Source organism: Xenopus laevis, chromosome 8L (assembly GCF_017654675.1).
Source record: "Xenopus laevis strain J_2021 chromosome 8L, Xenopus_laevis_v10.1, whole genome shotgun sequence".
Lineage (NCBI taxonomy): Eukaryota > Metazoa > Chordata > Amphibia > Anura > Pipidae > Xenopus > Xenopus laevis.
In genome coordinates, this window is record NC_054385.1 from 36,872,616 (window position 1) to 36,897,408 (window position 24,793).

General features: G+C 40.0%; 1 protein-coding gene across 2 annotated transcripts in view; it reads right to left on the reverse strand.

The window, feature by feature from the left end:
* Nucleotides 1-13,176: 13,176 nt before the first annotated feature.
* The window catches only part of cul4b.L (cullin 4B L homeolog), a 40,082-nt gene continuing 28,465 nt past the window's right edge, over nt 13,177-24,793 (reverse strand). For both annotated transcript variants that reach the window (XM_041572706.1, XM_041572705.1), the window contains exons 17-21: nt 21,902-22,015; nt 20,618-20,723; nt 20,372-20,544; nt 19,682-19,834; nt 13,177-19,387 (exon numbers count right to left, since the gene is read on the reverse strand). In XM_041572706.1, the coding sequence (XP_041428640.1) occupies nt 19,292-19,387; nt 19,682-19,834; nt 20,372-20,544; nt 20,618-20,723; nt 21,902-22,015 (642 nt within the window). In that variant the 3' untranslated portion in view covers nt 13,177-19,291. The remainder of the gene's footprint in view (nt 19,388-19,681; nt 19,835-20,371; nt 20,545-20,617; nt 20,724-21,901; nt 22,016-24,793) is intronic.

A 24,793-nucleotide genomic window follows, 5' to 3' on the forward strand; every position in this document is an offset into this window, starting at 1 on the left:
GGATAAAAGTCTGCTATTTTACATTCCTGGATTTACAGTATGGTATTGTTTCTCTGAATTTGCACCAAATTACAATAGAAAAAAATGCTTTACTTGATAAAAAATAATATCTCTGTATCTCATAAAAAAGCCAGAACAGAGTAATTTTATTACTGAAATGGGAAATAGTTGTGCAGAATGCCGAGGTACTAGTTGATATGCTAATACCTTGGCAGAAATCAGCTTTATGGCTGACATAATCTTATGGGCAGCTATCTCACCTATGACAGCTGTAATTCTAAAATGGAACCATCTGTCTTCTGTCCATATCAACAGTCACTTACCTCAGAATCTCCCAGAATGCCATTTTCCTCACTAGAGAGTAATCTTGGGCAGACATTTCAGATGAGAATACTCACAAGCACTGCTGTCACCTTTTGCCTACAACCCTTCATGTGGAGGCTGCATGGACCTGCCATATACTATTATTTTATAAACATTAATATTTACTTTGAGTGCTGTGCAAAAAAAGCAGGAACAGCATGAACAAATATTATAAGCAATAAAAGTTAACATGGGCTGGGTAACAGAAAGGGTGTACTCATAGTAATCCTAGGTTACTTGTGATGTTCGATCATTAAATTCTGGCCACCCCCAAGCTATCGTAAATATTTCTTGACTGAAAAGTAGTAAATTGTCATCCAGTATTAGGAAATCGGAGGCTGAGTTAAACTACGGATAACCAAATGTTTTTGTTTTCTTGTTTTCATTGTTCCATTTTATAGATTATTTAAGGGCATATCATTTTTTATTTGACCTTAGGTCAACTTTGTTTTCCTTTCTTGACATGGTCTCTTCTATTAATAATAATCTGCTCTATTCAAGGTGGATTCTTGAGAAGGCCATTGAATGGTATTGTATTGGAATTGCTGGAGTAAAATCAAAGAATTTCTAATTGTATGTTGGTCAGAAGAACCCAGAATCCAATGTTAATAGGCAAAGCATAGGTTCCCACAACCACCTCAAACCTAAATGCTTCACCAATTCCAGACAAATGTATTCTTACAGCAAACTTTATTTGCTTTAGTAGCCACAGAATGACACTGCCCAGAATTAGACAACTTGTTATCTACAAAAACCCCTAGATCCTTCTCATTTAAGGAAACTCCCAACACACTGCCATTTAGTGTAGAACTTGCATTTATATGATTTTTGCCAAAGTGCATAACCTTGCATTAATCAACATTGAACCTCATTTTCCAGTTTGCTGCCCAGCATCATCTTTGTCAACAAGTTGACCAATTTTTGTAATGCATTCATCTGAACTTACAACCACCCTCATTAAACAGAGCACATTCAAGCTGCAAACAGGCTTTCTAATGGATCTGCTTAAAAATCTGTTAATATGTGGGATATCATAGGAGGGCAGCACACAAGCAAGCCTGTATGTAATAGTTGTCCATGACTAGATGGTACAGGGCTGCAGCTTGTGGTGCCACAAACCTCACTGTAAGACTCTCTGATTTTTCATATATCCCAGCATCTACCAAGAAGTCTACTTCATGTTATTATCCCTCCTTTAGTTAAAACAAGAACAAAAAGTGCATTCAAATTTGGAAGCATATACACAATATAAATGAGAATGAACTGTCTCAACTTTAAGTTTGTGTATTGTGATTTATAAAATAGTTTGTAGGGAATTGCTTTCATCTATTGTGAGTTGTTGGATGTGTAATATTCCTTTAGCATAACACATCCAACACACCTATTGCATATGGAGCCTATCTGAGCAATTTGATAACATCATTGTGACATGATATTTTGGAAGACATTCTGTAAATTATTACAGTGCTGTTCTCCAAGCCATATGTTTAATGTGCAATTGATATGACCTGAACGTAGACAATTCTGAGACCTGTAATATGAGCTTTGAATTGGGCCACCTCATGGATCAGTAGTTGTATGGAACATTTTTGTACCCTTTTACTTTGATTGTCTGGTGTGCTCCGTAGCAGCCAGTAAATCCTCACAGCTCTGTAATACAAGAAAGGCTGAATGAGGGATACTACAGTATACGTTATACTAACTAGATGCATTTGGTGCACTTGCTGGAACATTGTTGTAAAGTTGGCTCATGGAAAAGCTGCAGGCACATGAAACTTTTCATTATAATATCAACATTTTCATTATAATATCAACATAATAATCCTAGGGTAATGGCAATTAGAAAATGCAGTAAACAAACAAGCCAAGGCAAATGTTATGGGCCTCGTATATGAGAGTTTCAAAGAAGCAAAACTTAAAAAAAGGTAATCTTGACACGCAAAGCCTAAGGATAATTTACATCTGCAAGTGCAATTGCCTTGTGCTGGAACTAACACAAAGTTCTGCCCATAATGTTGCCATTAATAAAATGTACTGTAGTTGTACATTAACACGTGCCTTGCACTTCTTTTCACATGCAGGAGCACCAATACACCCACCCAGCTTGCTCCACTTAATTGTGCATATATTAGTCTAAGGGATACCTGGAATTACTGCCACCATGGATATGGTGGTAACTTCAGGATTATATAAATATATTATAACAACAATTTAACCTATTACCTTATTTCTGATAATGCTTTCAAAATTGTCGATGACCCCTAAGCCTAGTTTCTGCAAAGAACATGAATATGTTCCATATATACATGGCAGCATGTGATTATAGACAACGAGAAGGTGACAATTATTTTGGTATTCTGTAATTTATGGGGGTGGTGATTTTACTAATTTGAATATTCGGATTCCATTCTAGATTTGGTAAAATCTTTTGTGGTAGATTCAGTGTGTGTGTTCACTCCTCCAGGTGAGGCCTTACCAGGGACCTGTAAAGAGGCATTTTCACCCATAGAGTTAATGCCCTTTTTTATGCAAGACAGAACTTTATTTGCTTTAGTAGCCACAGAATGACACTGCCTGGAATCAGACAACTTGTTATCTACAAAAAAATCCCAGATCCTTCTCAATTAAGGAAACTGCCATTTTGTGTATAACTTGTATTTATATTATTTCTGCCAAAGTGTATAACCTTGCTAAACACAAACATGTCCTACTAAACTCTGTTGTACCCACAACTGTTGCGCAGGGGAGCCTTGTATTTGAAACAGGGAATCCTTTGCACATTCAGCCTATGTAAGGGCTTTGTACCCCCTCAATCACAAGTATAAGCATATTCCTATGCCTCGTCCGTATAATGCCCAGGATGCCATTTATATGCCACTGTTGCTACACAGCCTTGCATCTAGCAGCATGCGCACTGCATATATATACCATAAAACAGAAATTTCTTGGGGTTTCTGAGCAGACAACTTTACTTAGATAATTATTTTCTTTGTGCCATTATGGTGCAGCAGTAAAAAGGGTGACAGTACAAGGACCCCTTCAAGCCTCCCTAGAAGGTAGAAGAGATTACACACAAGCTTTGTCATGTACACCTGCAGTCTGAGTCAGCGACCCCTTCTGCAGAACAAAGAGGTTTAGATGTTAATAAACCATGTTCTCTATATGTGGTGTGGCCAAATGGGATTGATCTGCAGAAAAATTTGGGGTCCAGCAGCGTTCGTTGAGGGGGGGGCGGGCCCTGGTGCGTGATGCGCAAGTGGGCCCCGCCCCCCTCCGTACGGCCGCATTTGACCGAGTTTTCAATGGCGAACGGACTGGCGGGGGGCCCTGAGGGGGTGCGGGCCCTGGCCCGCTCGCACCCCCTGCTCCCCCAATAGTTCCGCCACTGGTTAGGTCTGGAACTAAGAAAACACCAACCTCTAAATGGTTTCGGGTGAGTATCTGACACTAATGATGTCTAACACACACTCATATAAGTATGGCAAGAAAGTGGGAAAATGTGACCAAAACTGAAACTGAAAGCAAATATTTTTGGATTTTTTAGCATCTTGTAAACAATGGAGGGTCTAGCAGCGGCGGGAAAAGGAGAGACGGAGGAGGAGGCAAGGGGAGGAGTGTTGTTGTGGCACGGTTTTTAAGGAAGATAAGGAAGCAGAGCTGACCGGCACTCAAACGGATCCACAAGACCAGAGATATTCAGTTAAAAAATAAATTTATTGGTAGAAAAGTTAAAAATATAGCTGCATCTCCATCCACCCTACGCATTTCGGTGCTTAGTCATGGGCTCAAGGGTAAGGGTATGTGCGGTTGAAAAGCTCAGACTTAGTTGAGAGGACGGTGATCCAGGGTTTTTTCCGACCGATTGCCTGGATGTGGTCAGGAAGGAATTTTTCTCGTAGCGCTAATTGGCTGAAAAGCGCTAGAGTTTTTGCCTTCCTCTGGAATACCATTATCTGTGGTGGTCAGCAGTACTTGCCTGGGCCAGCTGCGACTCGGCATCAGTGTGGTTCTAGGAGCCACAGCTGGGGTCAGGGTGTAACTAGACTTTGATATTTAAACTGTTAAATAAAGTCTGTGACCTCCACAGATTTTTGCCATAAAATGTCTCTGTGTTTTAATTGACTGGTAAGGGCACATCCTGGGGGGATAGGGGGTTCCTTGGCCTTAAAGGGCATATTGTCTTCTTTGATTCACCACAGACCTTACAATACAATGCATTACTTTTCATTGTCACTTTATAGTTCTATTGGAAGAATTATCCTAGACATCATATTTCTGATTTTAAAAAACCTGTCATTTTGGGCCATCCCCAAGATCTAGTGCCAAGCAAGCTTAAGCCAGAAATAAAATCTCCCATTTTTGCCTCATGAAAGAAAATGTAATGGGTATATTTATCAAAGAGTGAATTTAGAGATCCCCACAGTCTGCTAGAGTGAAATTCATTCATTTCTATGGCATACCTCTCAACATTCTGGAAACGGAAAGAGGCGACATTTTTTGACCATGCCCCTTTTTGCAGCCACATCCCCAAATTACCATGCCCATTTTACAAAATTTGCCAAGTTGTGAAAGTTTGAGCACATTTCTGTAGTTTTTATATTTTACAGTTTTACTAATGAAGGTGAATTGCCCTTTAAGATGTGAGTCTAACTTCTCCCAAGGGACAAAACTGTTACCAATGTATCTGAAGTATCTATTTTGGGCTCTCTGCCAAGAACCAATTAAGTTAGAAACATTGTATCTTTTTTGGCTGTTCGGTGCAGAGAAATCGGGACTTTCCAGTACAAACGCAGGACTGCGGGTTGAGCTGTCAAAAAAGGGACTGTCCCGCTCAAAACAGAACAGTTGGGAGGTATGATATGAGATTTGGAAAGGCGTATTTATCACAGGATGAACTTTCACCCATTGATAAATACTCTTTTTTAAAATCCCATAGAAATGAAGTGTCTTTCCACCAAACATTCGTTAAACATTGGCAGTGTTTTTAAATTGGAAACAGATAATCTTTGTCAAGAAAAAACAATTCAGACTATATCAGGTCTGGATTCAATTTCAAACTAGGCCCTGGAATTGCCAATAGGTGACACATCAGATCTTACTGTATGTGGGGGATGCGGATTACATTGTTGGCCTTTAACCTAATAAACAGGTTGATGCAGTCTAACAGGAATTTCTGCCTGACCTGACTGATAGCAGGATCACATTTCAACTTTAAAGGTAATTGGTTACATGGGCCAAATGTCTGCCTGTTTGATCAAGAAAGAATGAGCAACCGGTATGTACCAGTCTGTGAGCACCATAACTTACCTCTTCTAGATCTGTCCTTCCCCCTTTTTGCTGATGAGGCTAAATGAGGAATGCTCAATATATGGAGAGGGTGGCCATCAGCAGGCTGAAGGTGAGCCACTTGGTAAAGTTATGTATAATTATCCGTAAATCTGGGCAAAGAATGATCCAAGGGCCGTGGTGTATGGCACTGAAGTTTACTGAGATTGGTAAATAAGGGGCCTCTGAGCAAAACACAACCCCCTTGGCAAAGAAGTAACAGCAATCAGCAATTGTGTTAGATGCACTTCTGCAAAGAGACAAATCATCAGCAGTTCGCTTCTTTTTTAGTATTAACTCTACTTGGTGCCTGTTTTTTTGTTATGTCAGCCTATATATTAACATAAAAACAACTAATCCATATGACTGATCTGAAATGTTCCTGTATCTAAATGATTGCTCCAGTGGAAAGATTTATAATGAGCCAATGTAAAGCAGAATTCTTCTTTAAAAAGTAAAGCCACAAAAATCATGCCATAGATATACATATGTACCTTTGAGCTTTCCCTTTAGTGCACGCGTATGATTAAAGGGCCAGTTTGAGTACAAATTACAGTAAAAGTGATGTAGCCAGTGAATATAAGGGGGAACAGAAAACTGAATCTTTTGTAAACATTACGTAAAATAAAAGCATTACAAAATTGCATTTTCAGATAGTCTTTGAATACAACCCTCTCAAGTTTCAATAATAGTAGATAAATGGCCCATTTAAAATCAGGATTTCTGTAAAATAAACAACAGCAATGTCTGTTTTTGCTATGCACAATGTGAACAGTAAAATGTAAGCAGTATGAGCAGTGTGTTTTCTATACAGCATGGCACTGCTTCTTGTGTGATATAATTCCTCAATAAACAGAAGCTCCATTCATGTTGTGTATCTGTTCTCTATGCACACTTACTCTCATTGTCAGGCCAGATACTTACAAAACCATTTGTTATGTTTATGGCCTGAATTTTGGAGAGCATTTCTGCTAAAGTTTATGTGCTTTCTGCAAGCAGTATGGGTGTTGTATCATTTACTGTTGTGTTCAGCCTTCCATTTTATGACTATGGCTATAACAGGACAATAGGGAACCTGCTAACTGAATGACTTGCTGCTAAGAGGGGCTGTTATTATTTCTGGAGCTACATAACATACTGTAACATACACATACTGTGGCAGCTCTGCTCCAAAACAAAATGCTTTTTCATTGAATCAACACAAATGTAATAAAGAAAATTGCTGAGCAGACAGTTGGTGATTTGTTTGATATTTCCAGAAAAATAAACTGCAATAGTAATAGATTTGCAGAGGAGGGGTTATTCTTCCACTTTAAAGAGGGATGGTAAGGTCCCATCTAGAATATTCTGTACAGTTTTGGTCTCCAGAGCTCAAATGGAACATTATTGAATTAGAGAGGGTCCAGAGAAGGGCAACTAAGCTGGTAAAAGCTATGGAAAATCTCAGCTATATAAGGCATACCTCCCCACTGTCCTGTTTTGAGCGGGACAGTCCCGCTTTTGACAGCTCAACCCGCTGTCACGGATTTGTACTGATAAGTCCCGGGTTTCTCTTTGATCTGCTGCACTGAACAGCCAGAAACAGATACAAAGTATTTAGCTTAATTAGGTCTTGGCAGACAGCCCAGAATAAATACTTGACATACTTTTGTAACAGTTTGATAAGATAAGAAGTCAGACTCACAGCTTAAAGGGCAATTCGCCTTGATTTGCAAAACTGTAATAACATATAAAAACCACAGACATGTGTTCCAACTTTATAACCTGCCAAATTATGTAAAATGAACATAGTAATTAGGGGGGTGGCCACAAAAATGGGCATGGGCAAAAAAATTCAGTGCGCTACACGCGCCAAATCTTTTTGACCCTCTTTCTGTTTCCTAAATGTTGGGAGGTATGCAACATCAATAATAATCATTATTGGCCAGGTAGCAACGGTATCGAAAAAAAATACCAACAGCATTTGGTGGGAATTTACAGTCTAGGGCTGTCCAGTGGTGGCCTCTGTAGGCTGAATGTCCTCTTAAAGTTTAACAGAAGCTTAAAGGAGAAGGAAAGGCTAAAATGAAGTAAGCTTTATCAGAAAGGTCTATATAAATACACCAGTAAACCCTCAAAGTAGTGCTGCTCTGAGTCCTCTGTCAAATGAAACACTGCATTCTTTCCCCACATGGGCTTCTGTATCAGACTTCCTGTTTTCTGCATAAACCTCCATGGCTTGGGCTTGAGCATGCTCAGTTTGCTCCTCTCTCCCTCCCTCCTCCCCTCTCTGTTGTAATCTGAGCCCAGAGCTAAGAGTGAGCAGGGAGAGACTCAGGCAGGAAGTGATGTCACACCAAGCTAATATGGCAGCTGCTATACTAAACAAACAGAGGGCTTCTAGAGCTGTTTACTCAGGTATGGTAAAGCATTTACACAATAAATATAGTATTCTAGCTTTCACTATTGTGGCTAATCTATTAGCAATAAACTGCTTCGGTAGCTTTCCTTCTCCTTTAAAGCAGGGATCCCCAACCTTTAGAACCTGTGAGCAACAACCAGAAGTAAAAGGAGTTGGGGAGTAACACTAGTATGAAAAAATGTTCTTGAGGTGCCAAATAAGGGCTGTGATTGGCCATTTAGTAGCCCCTATGTGGATTGTCAGCCTACATTGAGGTTCTGTTTGTCGGTACAACTGGCTTATATGAAACCAAAACTTGCCTCCAAGCCTGGAATTCAAAAACAAGCACCTGCTTTGAGGCCACTGTGAGCAACATCCAAGGGATTGGGGAGCAACATGTTGCTCAAGAGCTACTGGTTGGGGATCACTGCTTTAAAGAAATGTTTTTGCAGGACCAGCGCTGTCTACTTGGGGGGTTGCTTCCTTTATTCATAAAATAAACCAAACGGGACAGGGGGAGATGAAAGTGGAACGGGTTAGGGTAAGCAAGCTGTCAAAGGAGCAAGTATTGGGGTGGATCAAAGGTGTAACTGGTTGAGGGATTAACCATAAGAGTTATAGGCAGAACCTTGGGTATTATGAATTTACTGGAGAGTATACGGCCATCTTCTAATAGCAGCCCCTTTGGCTGCTTTAGTTGGGGTTTTACCTGCTAGTCCAGTAAATAACAACCCGGTTATTACGACTAAATAAAGGATGATTCCCAGCATGTACAACAGACAACTACTGTGGCACAATACGAGCTGTAACCAAACAGCCTAAAAGTATGGTAATATTTGTGCCCTAACACTGGCCGTGTATAAGTATCACTACAATATCCCTGTTTGGTCTTGCATAGCTACAGTGGTGTGAAAAACTATTTGCCCCCTTCCTGATTTCTTATTCTTTTGCATGTTTGTCACACTTAAATGTTTCTGCTCATCAAAAACCGTTAACTATTAGTCAAAGATAACATAATTGAACACAAAATGCAGTTTTTAAATGAAGGTTTAAGTTATTAAGGGAGAAAAAAAACTCCAAATCTACATGGGCCTGTGTGAAAAAGTGATTGCCCCCCTTGTTAAAAAATAACTTAACTGTGGTTTATCACACCTGAGTTCAATTTCAAAGGTTATAAAGCCATTTCTAAAGCTTTGGGACTCCAGCGAACCACAGTGAGAGCCATTATCCACAAATGGCAAAAACATGGAACAGTGATGAACCTTCCCAGGAGTGGCCGGCCGACCAAAATTACCCCAAGAGCGCAGAGACAACTCATCCGAGAGGCCACAAAAGACCCCAGGACAACATCTAAAGAACTGCAGGCCTCACTTGCCTCAATTAAGGTCAGTGTTCACGACTCCACCATAAGAAAGAGACTGGGCAAAAACGGCCTGCATGGCAGATTTCCAAGGCGCAAACCACTTTTAAGCAAAAAGAACATTAAGGCTCGTCTCAATTTTGCTAAAAAAACATCTCAGTGATTGCCAAGACTTTTGGGAAAATACCTTGTGGACCGACGAGACAAAAGTTGAACTTTTTGGAAGGTGCGCGTCCCGTTACATCTGTTGTAAAAATAACACAGCATTTCAGAAAAAGAACATCATACCAACAGTAAAATATGGTGGTGGTAGTGTGATGGTCTGGGGTTGTTTTGCTGCTTCGGGACCTGGAAGACTTGCTGTGATAGATGGAACCATGAATTCTACTGTCTACCAAAAAATCCTGAAGGAGAATGTCCGGCCATCTGTTCGTCAACTCAAGCTGAAGCGATCTTGGGTGCTGCAGCAGGACAATGACCCAAAACACACCAGCAAATCCACCTCTGAATGGCTGAAGAAAAACAAAATGAAGACTTTGGAGTGGCCTAATCAAAGTCCTGACCTGAATCCTATTGAGATGTTGTGGCATGACCTTAAAAAGGCGGTTCATGCTAGAAAAACCTCAAATAAAGCTGAATTACAACAATTCTGCAAAGATGAGTGGGCCAAAATTCCTCCAGAGCGCTGTAAAAGACTCGTTGCAAGTTATCGCAAACGCTTGATTGCAGTTATTGCTGCTAAGGGTGGCCCAACCAGTTATTAGGTTCAGGGGGCAATTACTTTTTCACACAGGTTTGGATTTCTTTTCTCCCTAAATAATAGAAACCCTCATTTAAAAACTGCATTTTGTGTTTACTTGTGTTATCTTTGACTAATAGTTAAATGTGTTTGATGATCAGAAACATTTTGTGTGACAAACATGCAAAAGAATAAGAAATCAGGAAGGGGGCAAATAGTTTTTCACACCACTGTAAAATCATGCACTAGAGGGCCCTTTAGCTGAAGATTGAAGAGGGAGTGAACATGAAACAGAATATCAAGCTGATTCACTGTAAATGCTGAGTCCAAGTTGCTTGTTATTGAGGTCCTGCAAGATCATCGCACTATGTAGGAAACAGAACTTTTACACCCATTCATTTATTATCATGTGGGATTCCTAGAAACATTGTCCTTGCTTTTCTACATTGTCACACTGACTGTGTATTGCTGTCATCCGTGGGTCTACTTTATTACACTGCAACATTGTACAACACTGTAGATCCGTGTGGTGCTTTATAAATAAAGGTATACATACATACTGTGTCCTACAGGATTCTGTTACATCTGGTTTCATTTGTGTAATTAGTGTGTCCGCAAACCCGTCATCCAGTAAGCTCTGAATTTCAGAAAGTTCATCTCCCATAGACGCCATTTTAATTAGCATCATCCGGAAACCCGTTATCCAGAAAGCTCTGAACTACAGAAAGTTCATCTCCCATAGACGCCATTTTAATTAGCATTATCCAGAAACCCGTTATCCAGAAAGCTCTGAATTTCAGAAAGTTCGTCTCCCATAGACGCCATTTTAATTAGCATTATCCGGAAACCCGTTATCCATATAGCTCTGAACTACAGAAAGGCTGTCTCCCATAGACGCCATTTTATCCAAATAATCTAAAAAAAATTTTTTAATTGATTTCCTTTTTCGCTGTAATGAAACATAATAAAACAGTATCTTGTACTTGATCCCAACTAAGATAGAATTAATCCTTATTGGAGGCAAAACCAGCCTATTGGGTTTATTTACTGTTTACATGATTTTCTAGTAGACTTAAGGTATGAAGATCCAAATTACGGAAAGATCCATTACCTGGAAAGCCTTAGGTCCCGAGCAATCTGGATAACCAGGTCCAATACTTATATATATATATATATATATATATATATATAAATATATACAAAATATACACACGAGCCATGAATATCCTGTAAACTTCATTCTTATAAACGGTGTTTAATGATCTCATCAGTTAATATCGGAGCCTAGTGATGTCATTTGTTACATCATGACTCACTGAAACTTGTGTATTATAATAAATAAAGTACCCCTTGTTGCAAAACATAAGGGTATTAGAAGTCACCTCGGAGTAGAAGTCACCTCGGAGTTCCATGACTGTAAAAGAAACAATATATAATATCTTAGATTTACCAGGTCACTACATCTTGTAGACACTCCTGTAGTATTATACAGGTATTGGATCCGTTATCTCAAAACCCTTTATCCAGAGGACTCCAAATTACAGGAAGGTTGTCTCCCACAGACTTCACTTTATCCAAATAATCCAGATTTGAAAAGAAAAATCCTTATACTCTGTAATAATAAAACAGTACCTTGTACTTGATCCAAGCTGTCCCAGAATGGCAATTTAACTACAAGAGTGGCATGAAAGTAAATACATTGCAATAATGAAAATGGAATAAGGTTTTTGTGGATTTGCCTTCCCTTTAGTGACAAATTCTTACAACAGTTTTATGGGTTTTTTTTTTTATGCTTGTGTATTCTGCCAACAACTTTATATTGTCATAATCGATATAACCCATATGATTTGGTGCATGTATGTACGTATATAATATATATATATGTAGGTGGATCTGTTATCTGGATACCCATTATCCAGAAAGCTCATTATTATTATGGGAAGAGCATCTCCCATAGACTCTGTTTTAATCTAATAATTTAGATTTTTACAATTGATATTTTGTTTTGCTGTAATAATAAAGCAGTACCTTGGACTTGATTCCAAAGCAGATATAATTAATCCTTATTAGAGGCAAAACAGTGTTTATTTATTTAATATTTAAATACATTTTAAGTATCAGGAATGTACGGAGATTCTGGATAATAGATCCCATACCTGTATACATATTCTCAGACTGACTGTAATTGATACTTTTGTTTGATACAGGATACAGACGATCAGCTGTGGGGCATGGACTTCTTTTCTTCTCTATCGTCTGGCAAATGGCCTGGCTTTGTTTTTAGCCCTTTCTATGACATGTACTTTGTTGCCTTGAATAAATATCTAAGTGAAAGAAACTCTAATGTTTTCAAAGTGTGTTAATGAGTTTGGCTATACACAGGGAGGCAGATTTATCAAAGGTCGAATTTCGAATTCATTTGAATTTTTTCTAATTTGAATATACTCACGATACGACTGGGAGGTTATTTCAGAAAAAATTTGAATGGCTTAAATCCGATCGAATGGTTCCGACCCGAAAATTCAAATCGTATTTGATTCGTACAAATAAAAAAAAAAACCCTCGAATGTCAGGAAGGCTATTAACATCTCCAAATGGCTCAACGGACCTCTGCCGTGGACTTGTACATGAACTCGGCAGGTTTTAGGTGGCGAATATTTGCATTAGGACTGTTTCTATGGTTGAGGTGTGATACATCGCACATTCGAATAGGGGGATTCAAATTTGAATGCGTGAATTTTGACACTCGAAATTTAGAATTTTATCCTTGATAAATCTGCCCCATAGTACTCTTTTCGGCTGTGGTTCCATTCATTTATGGACACGTATTTGTGGATGTCTCTTTATTAGTGTCCCATCTGGGCATTTCCTAAAGAAATCTCCTGCTCCCCTTTCCCCTACTACATGCACCTATTATCCAGAAAGTGTCCAAGCCAGTGCAAATGATATCCCGCTGTAGCCCTCGCCCATTAGCCAAGGTATAGGAAACACAAACATACACAAAAAGCATTTAGCAACACAACAGTTTAATATTTATTAAATGACACAAAATACCTAGAGAACAGACTCACTCTTCTTTGAGGGGGGAGGGACACATATTTACATTATTTATCAACTTAGAAAGGACCTTGTACCCTTGTCGAGACTTAAAAATGTTTTGCTTCAAAAAAAGCATGCAATCCGCTCACACGTGTCCTTGTAAATCAGAGTTCAGTGAACATATACAAAGTGATTTAGTCTGCGCTGCTGTAACCATAATCTATGGCCGGGGCGAGCTTGTTGCAATCCGACTGACTGCTGTGAAAAGTTTTATTACATTTCTGAATGCTGCTGCACTCTTCAGGGACTGCCCTCCCCAAATATGGTTTCGCCCTTAGGGCAGAGATACGCTGCGATTCGGGGAGATTAGTTGCCCGGTGACAAATCTCCTTTTCTTCGACTATTCTCCCTGACCTGCCTCCCCGCCGGCTAGAATGTATATCGCCGGCGGGATGGCACTCGAAGCACTTCGTTTTCCGAAGTCGCCCGAAGATGCCTCACGAGGAAAACTTCGGAAAACGAATTAGAGGAGATTTGTCGCCAGGCAATCTCCCTGAATAACGTGTCTCTGCCCTTGCAGTGTGGATATTGGCTATAAACAAATGAGTTAAATGCTTGGCAGCAACAAGTAAAGCTTTTGGGCTAGTAAAGTATTAACCACAGCCAAGGTATTGCTAAGTGCTGCTCCTGGTGTCAAACAGACAGATCGGGACAGATTGATCAAGGGTTGAATTGAAAATTTGAATTTCTTTAATGGTAAAAACTGTAAAATTTAGCTAGGGAGTTATCCAAATTTTTCGGTTTTTCGAGATTTATAATACTCTGGCCCTTTATGAATTTGACTATTCGCCACCTAAAACCTGCGGAATTTAAGTCAATGGGAGAGGTGCTGGGATCAACTTGGAGATGTTTGCAGCCTTCTTGACATTCGGGTTTTTTTTTTTTCAGAGAGAAAACTAGAATCGAGTTTGATCGAATTCGATTAGGCTTTACGGGTCATTTAAATTAGTCAAGAGTATAAAAAAAAAAATAGATTTTGTTAATAAATTTCAATCCAGTCAAATTTATGGGAATTACATGAATTCGGCATTTGACCCTTGATAAATGTGCCTGATCATGTCGTACCTTCGCTTGGGAGAGGATAGCATGGGGCGGTTATTTGTTGTGTACATTGAATACCCCATCCTCCGGAGCTGCCATATTGCTTGCAACAGAGCATTTCTGTGTAGAGATGTAATGAATAATCTACCAGCATAAATACCATGTCCTCTGCACAATGCAGTCACATTTCTGGTAGGTGATGCCACTTGCATAGCATTGATAGCACTGGAAAGGCCAACTGGCTAAAATAAATGATCGGTATTTATTGAATACTAAACAATAATGCTGAGCTCTTATTTCGGTTTTCTCTGCCATCTTGGAAACAGCACCCGCTATCCATAAGCAATACAGCAGGCAAGATGGCAGCTTCATTTAAACGGACTCATGCAAGCTGGAATTGCCTTCATACTTTGCCGTCTATTTAAAAAAAAAAAAAGAAGTGCATTTTCCCATTAATATGGGAGTGAGCGAATGTCCGGTATCTGAACACGTCCCCTGAGAAGAGGCACCAGGTTACTAGTCAATAAAACAATTAAAATGAACGGCCATGACGCTGAACCTTTGCCCTTATAAAACAATCGATGATCTAAAAGGAAAAATATCTGCATTATTTCAATACACTTGTTCCTTGCCTCCCTTTAATTTGGCACCATACGAGCAAATAAGAAGTAGAGGCTGCAATACTTCACAGCATTAAACAAAATATAGGCTACTGTTTTGCAATGAGCTTTATGGATTTATTGGGGAAAGCTGGGGGAATAACAGTTCAAGAGGAACTGTCGTATCATAAAAAAAAAAAAACTCATTAGGCTACGACTTCATGGGGTTATTTACTGACTCACTTCCAGGTACTGTATCGGCCTGGTAGACACACAGTGGGGCTCATTTATAAACCTTGGGCAAATTTGCACCTGGGCAGTAACCCATAGCAACCAGTGATAAACGACCCCCAGTGAATTTTGTCTGGGAAATGTGCAATTTTATTGGTTTCTTTGCACTGAAATCCATTGTGTGTGTGTGTCACCCAGGCAGACCCAGTACAAACACAGGATCAAGCAGATGCAGTAGCCATAAAGGGGCTGTTCACCTTTAAAATAACTTTTAGTACAATGGAGAGAGCGATAGTCGGAGATCATTTTCATATTATTTGCGGGTTTTGAGTTCTTTAGCTTTTTATTGAGCAAATTGCAAATTCAGCAATCTGGTTGCTGGGTCCAACCTTGTTTTGATTTGAACAAGAGAATGGAATATGAATAGGAGAGGACCCAAATAAAAAAATAAAATAAATAAAAAGTAGCAATAGCAATAAAATGTGTAGCCACAGAGAATTTTGTTCATTGACCCTCATTTAGGGTTGCCATCTCAAACCTTTAAAACCGAACACATATGGAATCAACAGCCTGGATGACTAATTAGCATTTCATTTAGATGCTGAACCGATTTATGTGCAGCTTTTATGTGCAGCTATGCATCTTAGGGTAGGACTACATGAACGTTTTCGGCTCGCGATCCAACGTGGTGCGACAAAACGTCTGCAACAAAAATAAGGTAAGTGAATGCATTGTTGCATGGTGTCGCGGCGTTGATCTGACACGACTGTGGGATGCAGACGCAGATCTACGCTACGACACCATGCAACAATGCATTCACTTACCTTATTTTTGGCGCATATTACTTGTCGCAGGCATTTTGTCTAAGTGTGTCGGATTGCGCCGAAAACATCCCTGTAGACCTACCCTAAATGAATTACTAATTTGCCTTGCAGGCTGTTGATTCCATATATGTTCAGTTTTAGGGCTCTTACAGAAGAGCGGTTTTACCTGCGCTTCCTCCGTTCTGTTGCAGGGGAGCACAGGAGTAGAACCACTGAATTATTGTCAATGGGGCTGTACTCACACAGACACATGTAAGCACCAAACTCAGGTTGGGACGCAGCATGTTGTATTTTACCTGCATTACAGCCCCATTGACAATAATTCAGTGCGTCTATTCCTGCGCTCCCCTGTGGCTGACCGGAAGAAAGTGCAGCGCAGGGAAGGGGAGCACAGGTAAAACCGCTCTTCTGTAAGAGCCCTTAATGAGGTGGCAACCCTACCTCCATTTGAAACTGGGTAGAGTCAGAAGGCAAATAATTCAAGGAACCTATAATAAATACTGAAGACCAATTGAAAAGCTGCTTAGATTTAGCCATTCTATAACATACTAAAGGTTAATGCAAAGGTGAACCACCCCTTTAACTATAGTGGATGCTAAATAGAAGTTACGCAACCTAACATTTATTTTAAGATTGCAATCAACACACCAACGGTGTACATTGCAGAGACATTTCTCTAATTGGCCAATTCCACCATAAGTCAGCAGTTTGCAATGCACTACGGACACTATGGTTTGGTTGTTTGCAGAAGCAAAACAAGTGTTTTAAGGAAAAACGCCAATACACCCATTTATATCTCAGAAAATAAGAAAAAATACAACTTTATGAAAAATAATTACTAAGCATCCACTCCAGTTTAGTTGATTTTTTTTTTTTACAATACGAACAGTTCGCTTTTACTGTTTTCAGATAACTGGTAGCGACAAGTCACATTTCTAAACATTATTGCATGTCCCTAAATGAACAAGGGCCGGGTTTCCAATGGTTAACTGATCAGAGACCCGGGAGATCAGCACCTTTCAATTAGCGCCCGACTACAAGGAACAAAATGCCAATTTTTTTTTGGGCAGTGGCAGTTTGAAAAAAATAAATATATGACCAGGCACAGTAACAATTTTCCTGTAGTGATTATTCAAACGACACTAATTTGCATCCCTTAGAAAAAGAAAGGTGCTTCTCGTGCCAGAATTGGAATCACAGCAGACCCTGGTAATTTAAAGGGCAGCAAAACCCTTGTTAAACATTAGCTCAATGAACAGGGCTTGAACTGAACATACTTGATTCTGATATTAAATCTCAATTTCCTGGTTTGTATGGACACAAAAAAAAAATCTCAAAACAGACTGAGAAGCCTCTGTATAAACAACGCATGCCCTTGTCCCAGTTAGAGTCTCTGCTGGGCTTTGAGAGAAGGAGTTTGTCATTATACAGAACACTTTCCAGTGGACAGGTGATGTTTTTATTGTGCTCAAGATTTTTCTTTTATTACAGCAAATTGTATATTCAGTGTGTGCCTTCACTGCCTTAATATTTGCAGTTTGAATTACTGTGGCTGTGCCGATTCCTTGATATTTAGCTACAGACAACACTTGATTGGCAGCCATACTTCTCTACAGCACAAGCCCCTTTTCATGGATTTAATGCTGACAGAGGGAGGGGGGGGTATACGGGCTCTTTAAAGTTTGCAAGAATTGAAAACGCCAACTCCACACAGAAAATTACATTTTTATGTAAACATTTCAGTTACATTTTGGAGCAGCTTTGTGCAGAATTGTGCAAATTTCCTTCGAACCTTGCAAATGGAAGTGGCTGATTTCCAGTGCTTGAACCAAGTAGCAAATTATCAATGCAGAATGCACTCGAGCAAAAATATCCCTCCAGCCGCATTTTGCGTGGATAATTAAAACGGTCGAATTTAAAAAGGCAACTTTGGTAACCCTGTATATGGCTGCATCCGCGTCTAGTGGAGGGGAAAAAAGGAAAATGTATGGGGGGGGAGTGGAAGAATGCAACCCAAAAAGCAAACGCAGTGATACGAGCTGGAAGAGTGAATACAAACAGCCCCCCATCATTTTTTTTTTTTTTTTTTTAAAGGGCAAAGCGTTCACAAACGGTTTATAAAAGCCAAAAGAATTTATTTCCTATTTTTTGCTCTCTCTTAACTAAAGAAAACCCCCAAGTCAAAAAATATTCCATCTGCAACACAAATTCTATGTTTTTCGGTTTTTGTCAAGGCACAAAATACATGGGGCCCCTATGAATTAACAGTGGATGAAAATGACTGTAGTTGCCAGACTATCAGCATGCCATAATTTAAAACCCAAAGGGCTATGAAAAAAAACAAACAAATAAAGGGGCTTCACGCATATTACTAGAGGTCACAATGAGCGAGGCTTTCAAGGCTCAGCACACGTCTTACCAAGTGATGCTTCAAACATCCGCTGGTCCAGAATTGCAAGCTATGGACAATCTACTCTTCCTCAGACTGATGCAGCAATGAGAACTCTGTACGGCAGTTGATATAAATGGCAATTTAGTTCCATTTATCTATATCATTTCTATTTAAGACACACAAGCATCTAAACAACCTCAAACTCTCTTTCTGCCATTATAGATGGACTGGATACCTTGTGTTGCTGAACAAGCATCTAGATCTCTTAGTGTTTAGCTGAATGGCAATTGAAGTTTGGGGTTGGTACTGCAATTTCCTCTCACGTCCCCATACAGTCCCAGCTTGGTCAATGCTTTAAATACAAGCCACTCTACATTTTATACATCATATAAAATAGTTGACGCAATAAACACTAGTACTTAACCTCACATACTTGTTACATCTTCAAGATACTGGTACTATGCCTCCTGTTTTGGTGTCCGGGGTTAATTTGACTGGGTCAGAGATGCCTTTGGGCATATGCAAGAGTCCGCTCATGTCTCTACTAGCCGGCTACATTTTAATAAACTGCATGCAGCTTGAGGAGCAGAGCCTACTTCATACGTTGATTTCATCAGAGGATCTTATGCCACATCCCAATTTCATTCTCTTCAGCCCATACAATAGACAGAACCCTGGTATCGTTACAGCTCTTACAGTCAATATGCACATCATTCTAAATAACATGCAGAGAGTTCAACAGCATTCTGTTTAAATGTAAATTGTACTCTTTAAATGGGCGGTTTTATTCACTGAAGGTACTGCTGACTGTCTTCTCAATGCAGTTTTTCCTTTTTTCATTTTCTGGTGTAGAAAAATGTAATTCAATTGGTGTAACAGGCTAATCTCTTTATCCTCCAGCAAGTGAATGATGGGTACCAGCTGAGGCTAAGCTTCCTTTATGCAACATAATTGTATTGATTTGGATTTTCTTTGTCTCTTTCCATGTAGTCCCTATCTATTAATGATTCTATTCTCTTCTTCAGGTCTGCTGGCTGGAAAAGAGAAAAGGAAAACAAAACATTTTGTTCGATTTACAAAACAAATATGAGATTAGATGAAGATGATCTTTCTCAAGGATCCTTAAGAATGACCCCTCCTCATTTGGGATTGTAATGTGGGATCTACTTTATGACAAAACTCCTGGAACATCACAATACGTTTCACTTTTGGTTATTAGTCTTTCTGAACCCGAGTAGTGTGACATGATAAACTTACTTAAATAATAAAACATTAAGCAGCACGTGATATGTTTACAAAATGAGTGAAACATGCCAAATGTCATTTACCTTGACTGGAAATTTAAGCTGGTTATACACTTCTGACACCAGAAGATTGTGACTAAGGGTCTTCCTCATCTTCATAATCCGAACAATTGCTGCATCGATTTGGTACTGTCTGTCCTGGAAAACTCTTTCTGTAGTGCTTGCTTGTTCTTCCACCTATTAAAAATAAAAATCAGATATCTAAAATGACGTTTTTTGACAGCATGTAATTTATATACATCACTCCTGTCTGATAACATGCATATAGTCATCAACAAAATGGATCCATGATGCCATTGGCCTATTTGATCTGGCTAGTCTCTGTTTAGGCGAGTGGCAAGTTCCGGCTGCTTTATTACCTTACACCATCTTAACCTGAATTGTTCCTAAATTTCCTAAAAATAATGGGAATTCTAGTACAATGCATAAGATCCATTAGGACACTTCGGAATAAAAAAAAGACTTCTCCCGCTGCCTCAGTTTTATTCCACCCAAAAAGCTTCTACTCTCCAGTTTTTCTTCCCTCCCTTCAGGAGTCATGGATGCTGTCTTTTTAATTTTATTTTTGGTTGATATAAATAGTGTATGGTATCTTTCTGTACAGGCTACAAGCAAAAACTATTTCTGGTAGTAACTTAAATTTGAAGACCATAGCCTGGTTCAAAACAAACTTCAAAGTGCTCTTCCAAGAGTTAAGTCAAAATCGAGCATTACCGTTTCCTTCATCTGGATCTGGTTTATTCGTATTCTGAACAGCTGGTGCCTGAAATCATCATTAAATGTGAATTTGTCCCCATCATCAACATCCTTACTCTTGGGATTCTTGATAAGCACTCTAGCTCTGCCACAGGCTAAGGACTGAAGGGTTCTCCTTAATTCACTATCCTCTACAATGAAAAAGAGATGGTAAAAAATATCCCAATTACACACACAAAAAAAACCAAACAAACTTGACTTTACCTATGCCAGTAGCTTGCTTAATTTCTTCAAAGATGAATTCATCACCCTCGTTAAACATAAGTAACACCAGTGTTTGGAACAGGGAGACTTGAAGTTCTTTCCTGCCCTGAAATGGAAATACAAATTTTAACAGCTGTATAACTAACAAATCATAATCTTCTGGTGTGCTGACAAACTGGTCCATATCTCAAGAGTCCCCTAATACAGTATATCCTATATTACAGTGATTACATATGGAAAGATCCATTTGTTCTCCCTAATCACAGAACTACATTGCAGGGAAGATATGACAGAGTGCTGGCTTTTGCCTTGGGTTTCAACCTGTTTCTGCACATTTGTAGTCAGCATTACTAATAAGTTATTATAAGAGAGGTTTATCTATGCCTACATAAGTTGGTAAAACGCAATAAGGTAGCCATGCCCCTAATCCACCCTAACCCTCCTTCTGTGTGCCCTAACATTGCCAATTACTGCATTACTAACCCTAAAGGAACAGTAACGTCAAAAAATAAAAGTGTTTTAAAGTAATGAAAATATAATGCAGTGTTGCCCTGCACTGGTAAACTGGTGTGTTTGCTTCAGAAACACTACTATTGTTTATATAAATAAGCTGCTGTGTAGCAATGGGGGCAGCCATTCAAAGGAGAGAATGCTCAAGTTACACAGCAGATAGCAAATAAGCTCTGTCTGTCTAATGGTGTTATCGGTTATCCATTATTTAACCTGTGCCTTTTTTCAATTTCCGCCATTGCTCCACAGCAGCTTGTTTATATGAACTATAGTAGTGTTTCTGAAGCAAACAGATCAGTTTTACCAGTGCAGGGATATTTTCATTACTTTAAAACACTTAAATTTTTTGGTGTTACTGTTCCTTTAATGTAACAATTAGTGATGAGCAGGTCAGGTATAACTCAACCTGCATTTGACCCTAAACCGCAAGACCTTAACCCGTACCCTAACCTGCAAAATGTTGCCATCACAGGACTTGTGCCCAAACCCGTACCCACATCTTCCCGCTCTGTACACTACTTCTTTGTGTGCTGCTGGTTAAAAAAACAGGGAATCTTCAGGAGCAGTCAGGCCTGCCCTAACCAACACCAACCCTAACCCACAATGTTTAGCCAAATTTCAGCACTAGCACAAAGCACAATAGGTCACATCCACCCAAAGAGCAATCATGGTTCACAATCCAACAAATGTTTTGTACATAGATGCCCATTAGTTCAGTGCCTTTGCTTAGGAATTCCATTAAAACACCACAATAGTGTGGCTATTAAAACTTACCTCGTTAAACTCTGCTTTTAAAACACACTGCCCTAGAGTTGATTGCCATTGTAGCTTTCTACCACTGTGCTTTCCCAGGTAAAAGGTCTTAAAAATCTCCTGTAGTTTCACAATCTAAAGACATAAGGGATAGAGGAAATACCACATTTAGTTCCATTACAAACGTGCCAGCTGGAAACTTAAAATTTCCTCTCTTCATTTCTCTCCTGAAGCCAGTATGAGGAAGAAGCAAGCAATACGGGGATAAAGTGGCTATTTGTGTACTCAAGTAATTTCACTTTGGGAGGTCCATAAGGCAGTTATTAGGGGCTGGTTCATTCAGTTGGACTCCCAACGTAAGAAACAACACAATGTGTTAATACTGTAGATACTTTGCCCCAGAGGTTGAACAAAGTGATGCAGCAGCAGTGTGATGATCCCGGGATAGACTTAAGACAAGATATAAATCGTATTCATATGGACCTTGACTTAGCCCTCATCCATGAAACTTCCGGTGGTCACATCAAAAATTCTATACTAATGCAACCAAACTACCGGCCTCTCTCTTTATTGAACAGTGATATAAAAATTCTATCCACTATCTTAGCCTGTATTTGTCACAGTGGAGCCACAAAGATCAGGTTGGTTTCATAACGGGACGGCAAGCAAGTGATGCCATACGGTGCCTCTTCCTATTAACCCACCAAAGCCTTATTACTGAAGGTAGATATAAGGAAAGCCTTTGACACAATCCCCTGGCCCTATCTGTAGCATACAGAATGGAATTATACAAGACCATCACCTAGGTTTGAAATTTCTGTCCAAATCCCCATTTATGCAATCATAAATGGGGATTTGGACAGAAATTTCAAACCTAGGTGATGGTCTTGTATAATTCCATTCTGCTTATGTTGGGACAGTGGTTAGAGCTGGTGCAACTAGGAGGAGGACACAACAATAAAAGAGAATAGACCTAGCTCCTCCCCCGCTGGCTAAACCTACCAGCAGGCGGAGCCCAGGCCAGTTTGTACCAAAGAAATGAGATAATTTTAACATAACTGCTACATAACATTAACCATGTCTGAAAATCCAGCGATAGCCCCTATCCAGGGAGGGAAGCTGTTTCCCCCAATCGACTGAAGAGAAAGAGATTTAACGGTGAGTACACCATTGTCTGCTTGGGGGGACACAGGGACAGTAGGGACATACCAAAGGTCTATGTGGAAATTACCACCGCAGCCTGAAGTACCTTCAGAGAGAGTCTAAAGTACCGGAGAGAGTCTCAGAAACCGCAAGGGAATCAAAATGGTAGACTCCTGTAACGAGTGGATAGTGGATCACGTGGCAGCCTTACACAGCTGAGGCTTGGTTTCGGAATACCCCGGAGGTGCTTATTCCCTTTGTGGAATGCACCTTGAATGTAGTCAGTGGGGTATTTCCCCTTGCATGTAAGCCTTTGGGATGGCTTGTTTGATCAAGCGTAATACAGTAGCTTTAAAAGCTGGTGTGCCTCGATGGGGACCTCTGGTTCAGGTGTCCAACCTGCTTATGTCTTGGATCCTGTGTAGATAAAACTTCAGAGCCCTGACTGGGTCCAGTGAATGCAGTGCTACCTTCTTAGCATTGAAAAAAAGAGAGTGACAAAAGGATTGGAATGGTGATGTCCTGAATTTGGCAGAAGCCAAGAACACCTTGGATGGAACATGATAAAGTGAGTCTAAGGCAGTGAGTTCAGAAACGTTCCTTGCTGACGACATGGCCGTCAGGAAGACAGTTTTTGAAGTGAGGAACTGTAGCGAAACAACGGCCACGCGTTCCAATGGTGTCTCTTGGAGTGCTCGTAGGACCAAGGGGAAGGAGCCCGAATTTGGCGAAGCTATACGAGTTACTCCCTGAAGGAATGTTCTTACGTGTAGTAGATGAGCCAGCCCCTTCTGGAATAAGACTGATCAGATACAATACAATATGCGACTTAAGGGGTTCTACAGATAAACTCATGAATAGTCCTTCCTGTAGGAAGTCCAGTAAGTTGGAATGAATAGTGTTTCAAAAACCTTGTTCTTCTGAGCACACCACTGTCGGTATTTGTTCCAAACCCTATAGTAATCCTTTGCAGAGACATGTTTTCAGGCTGCCCGCATTACTTCAACCACCGCATCAGACCCCCTGATGCTAAGGATCTGGGTTGCAAGAGCCACACAGTCAACTTGAGGCTTGATGGTTTTGGATGATGGACGAGACCTTGTTAGAGGAGGTACGGTAGTGGGGGAGAGATCTAGGGGTCTTCTACTGAGAAGTGTTTTTCATACTCCTTGTAGCCTTCTGATCGTTCTTGGTATAAGTGGAATAGGAGGGAAGGTGTAGGCAGGCTGAAAGTTCCATTCTGCCGTTAAGAGCATCTGCGCCTAGGGCTAGAGGACCCTGGTACCTTGCAAAGAAGTTCTGTACTTTCCGATTCTGCCTGGTGGTCATGAGAACCACCTCCGGTACTCCCCGCCAACTGGTTAGGTTGATGAAGATGTCTTCCATCAGCGACCATTCACCTGGATCTAACGACTGTCCGCATAGGAAGTCTACTTCCCAGTTTTGAAGGTAGGTAGGAGCTAGGTTTATTCTCTTTTTATTGTTGTGTCCTCCTCCTAGTTGCACCAGCTATACCCACTGTCCCTGTGTCCACCAAGCAGACAATGGAGAAAGTATTATTTAGATGGTATCTGACACCTGAAAGAAAAGCTAAAAGTGTACGATCCCAACTGCTTTAGAGGCTGTTCACAAATTGGCTCTATGTATTATCTGGTGGACGTGCCCCAAGGTGGTTCGATTTTGGGTTAGAGTACACAATGTTATTTTCTCTGTCTTCCAAATTAGTGATAAAAGGGACCATCTGATAGCTTTATCGAATAGTAAATGTAC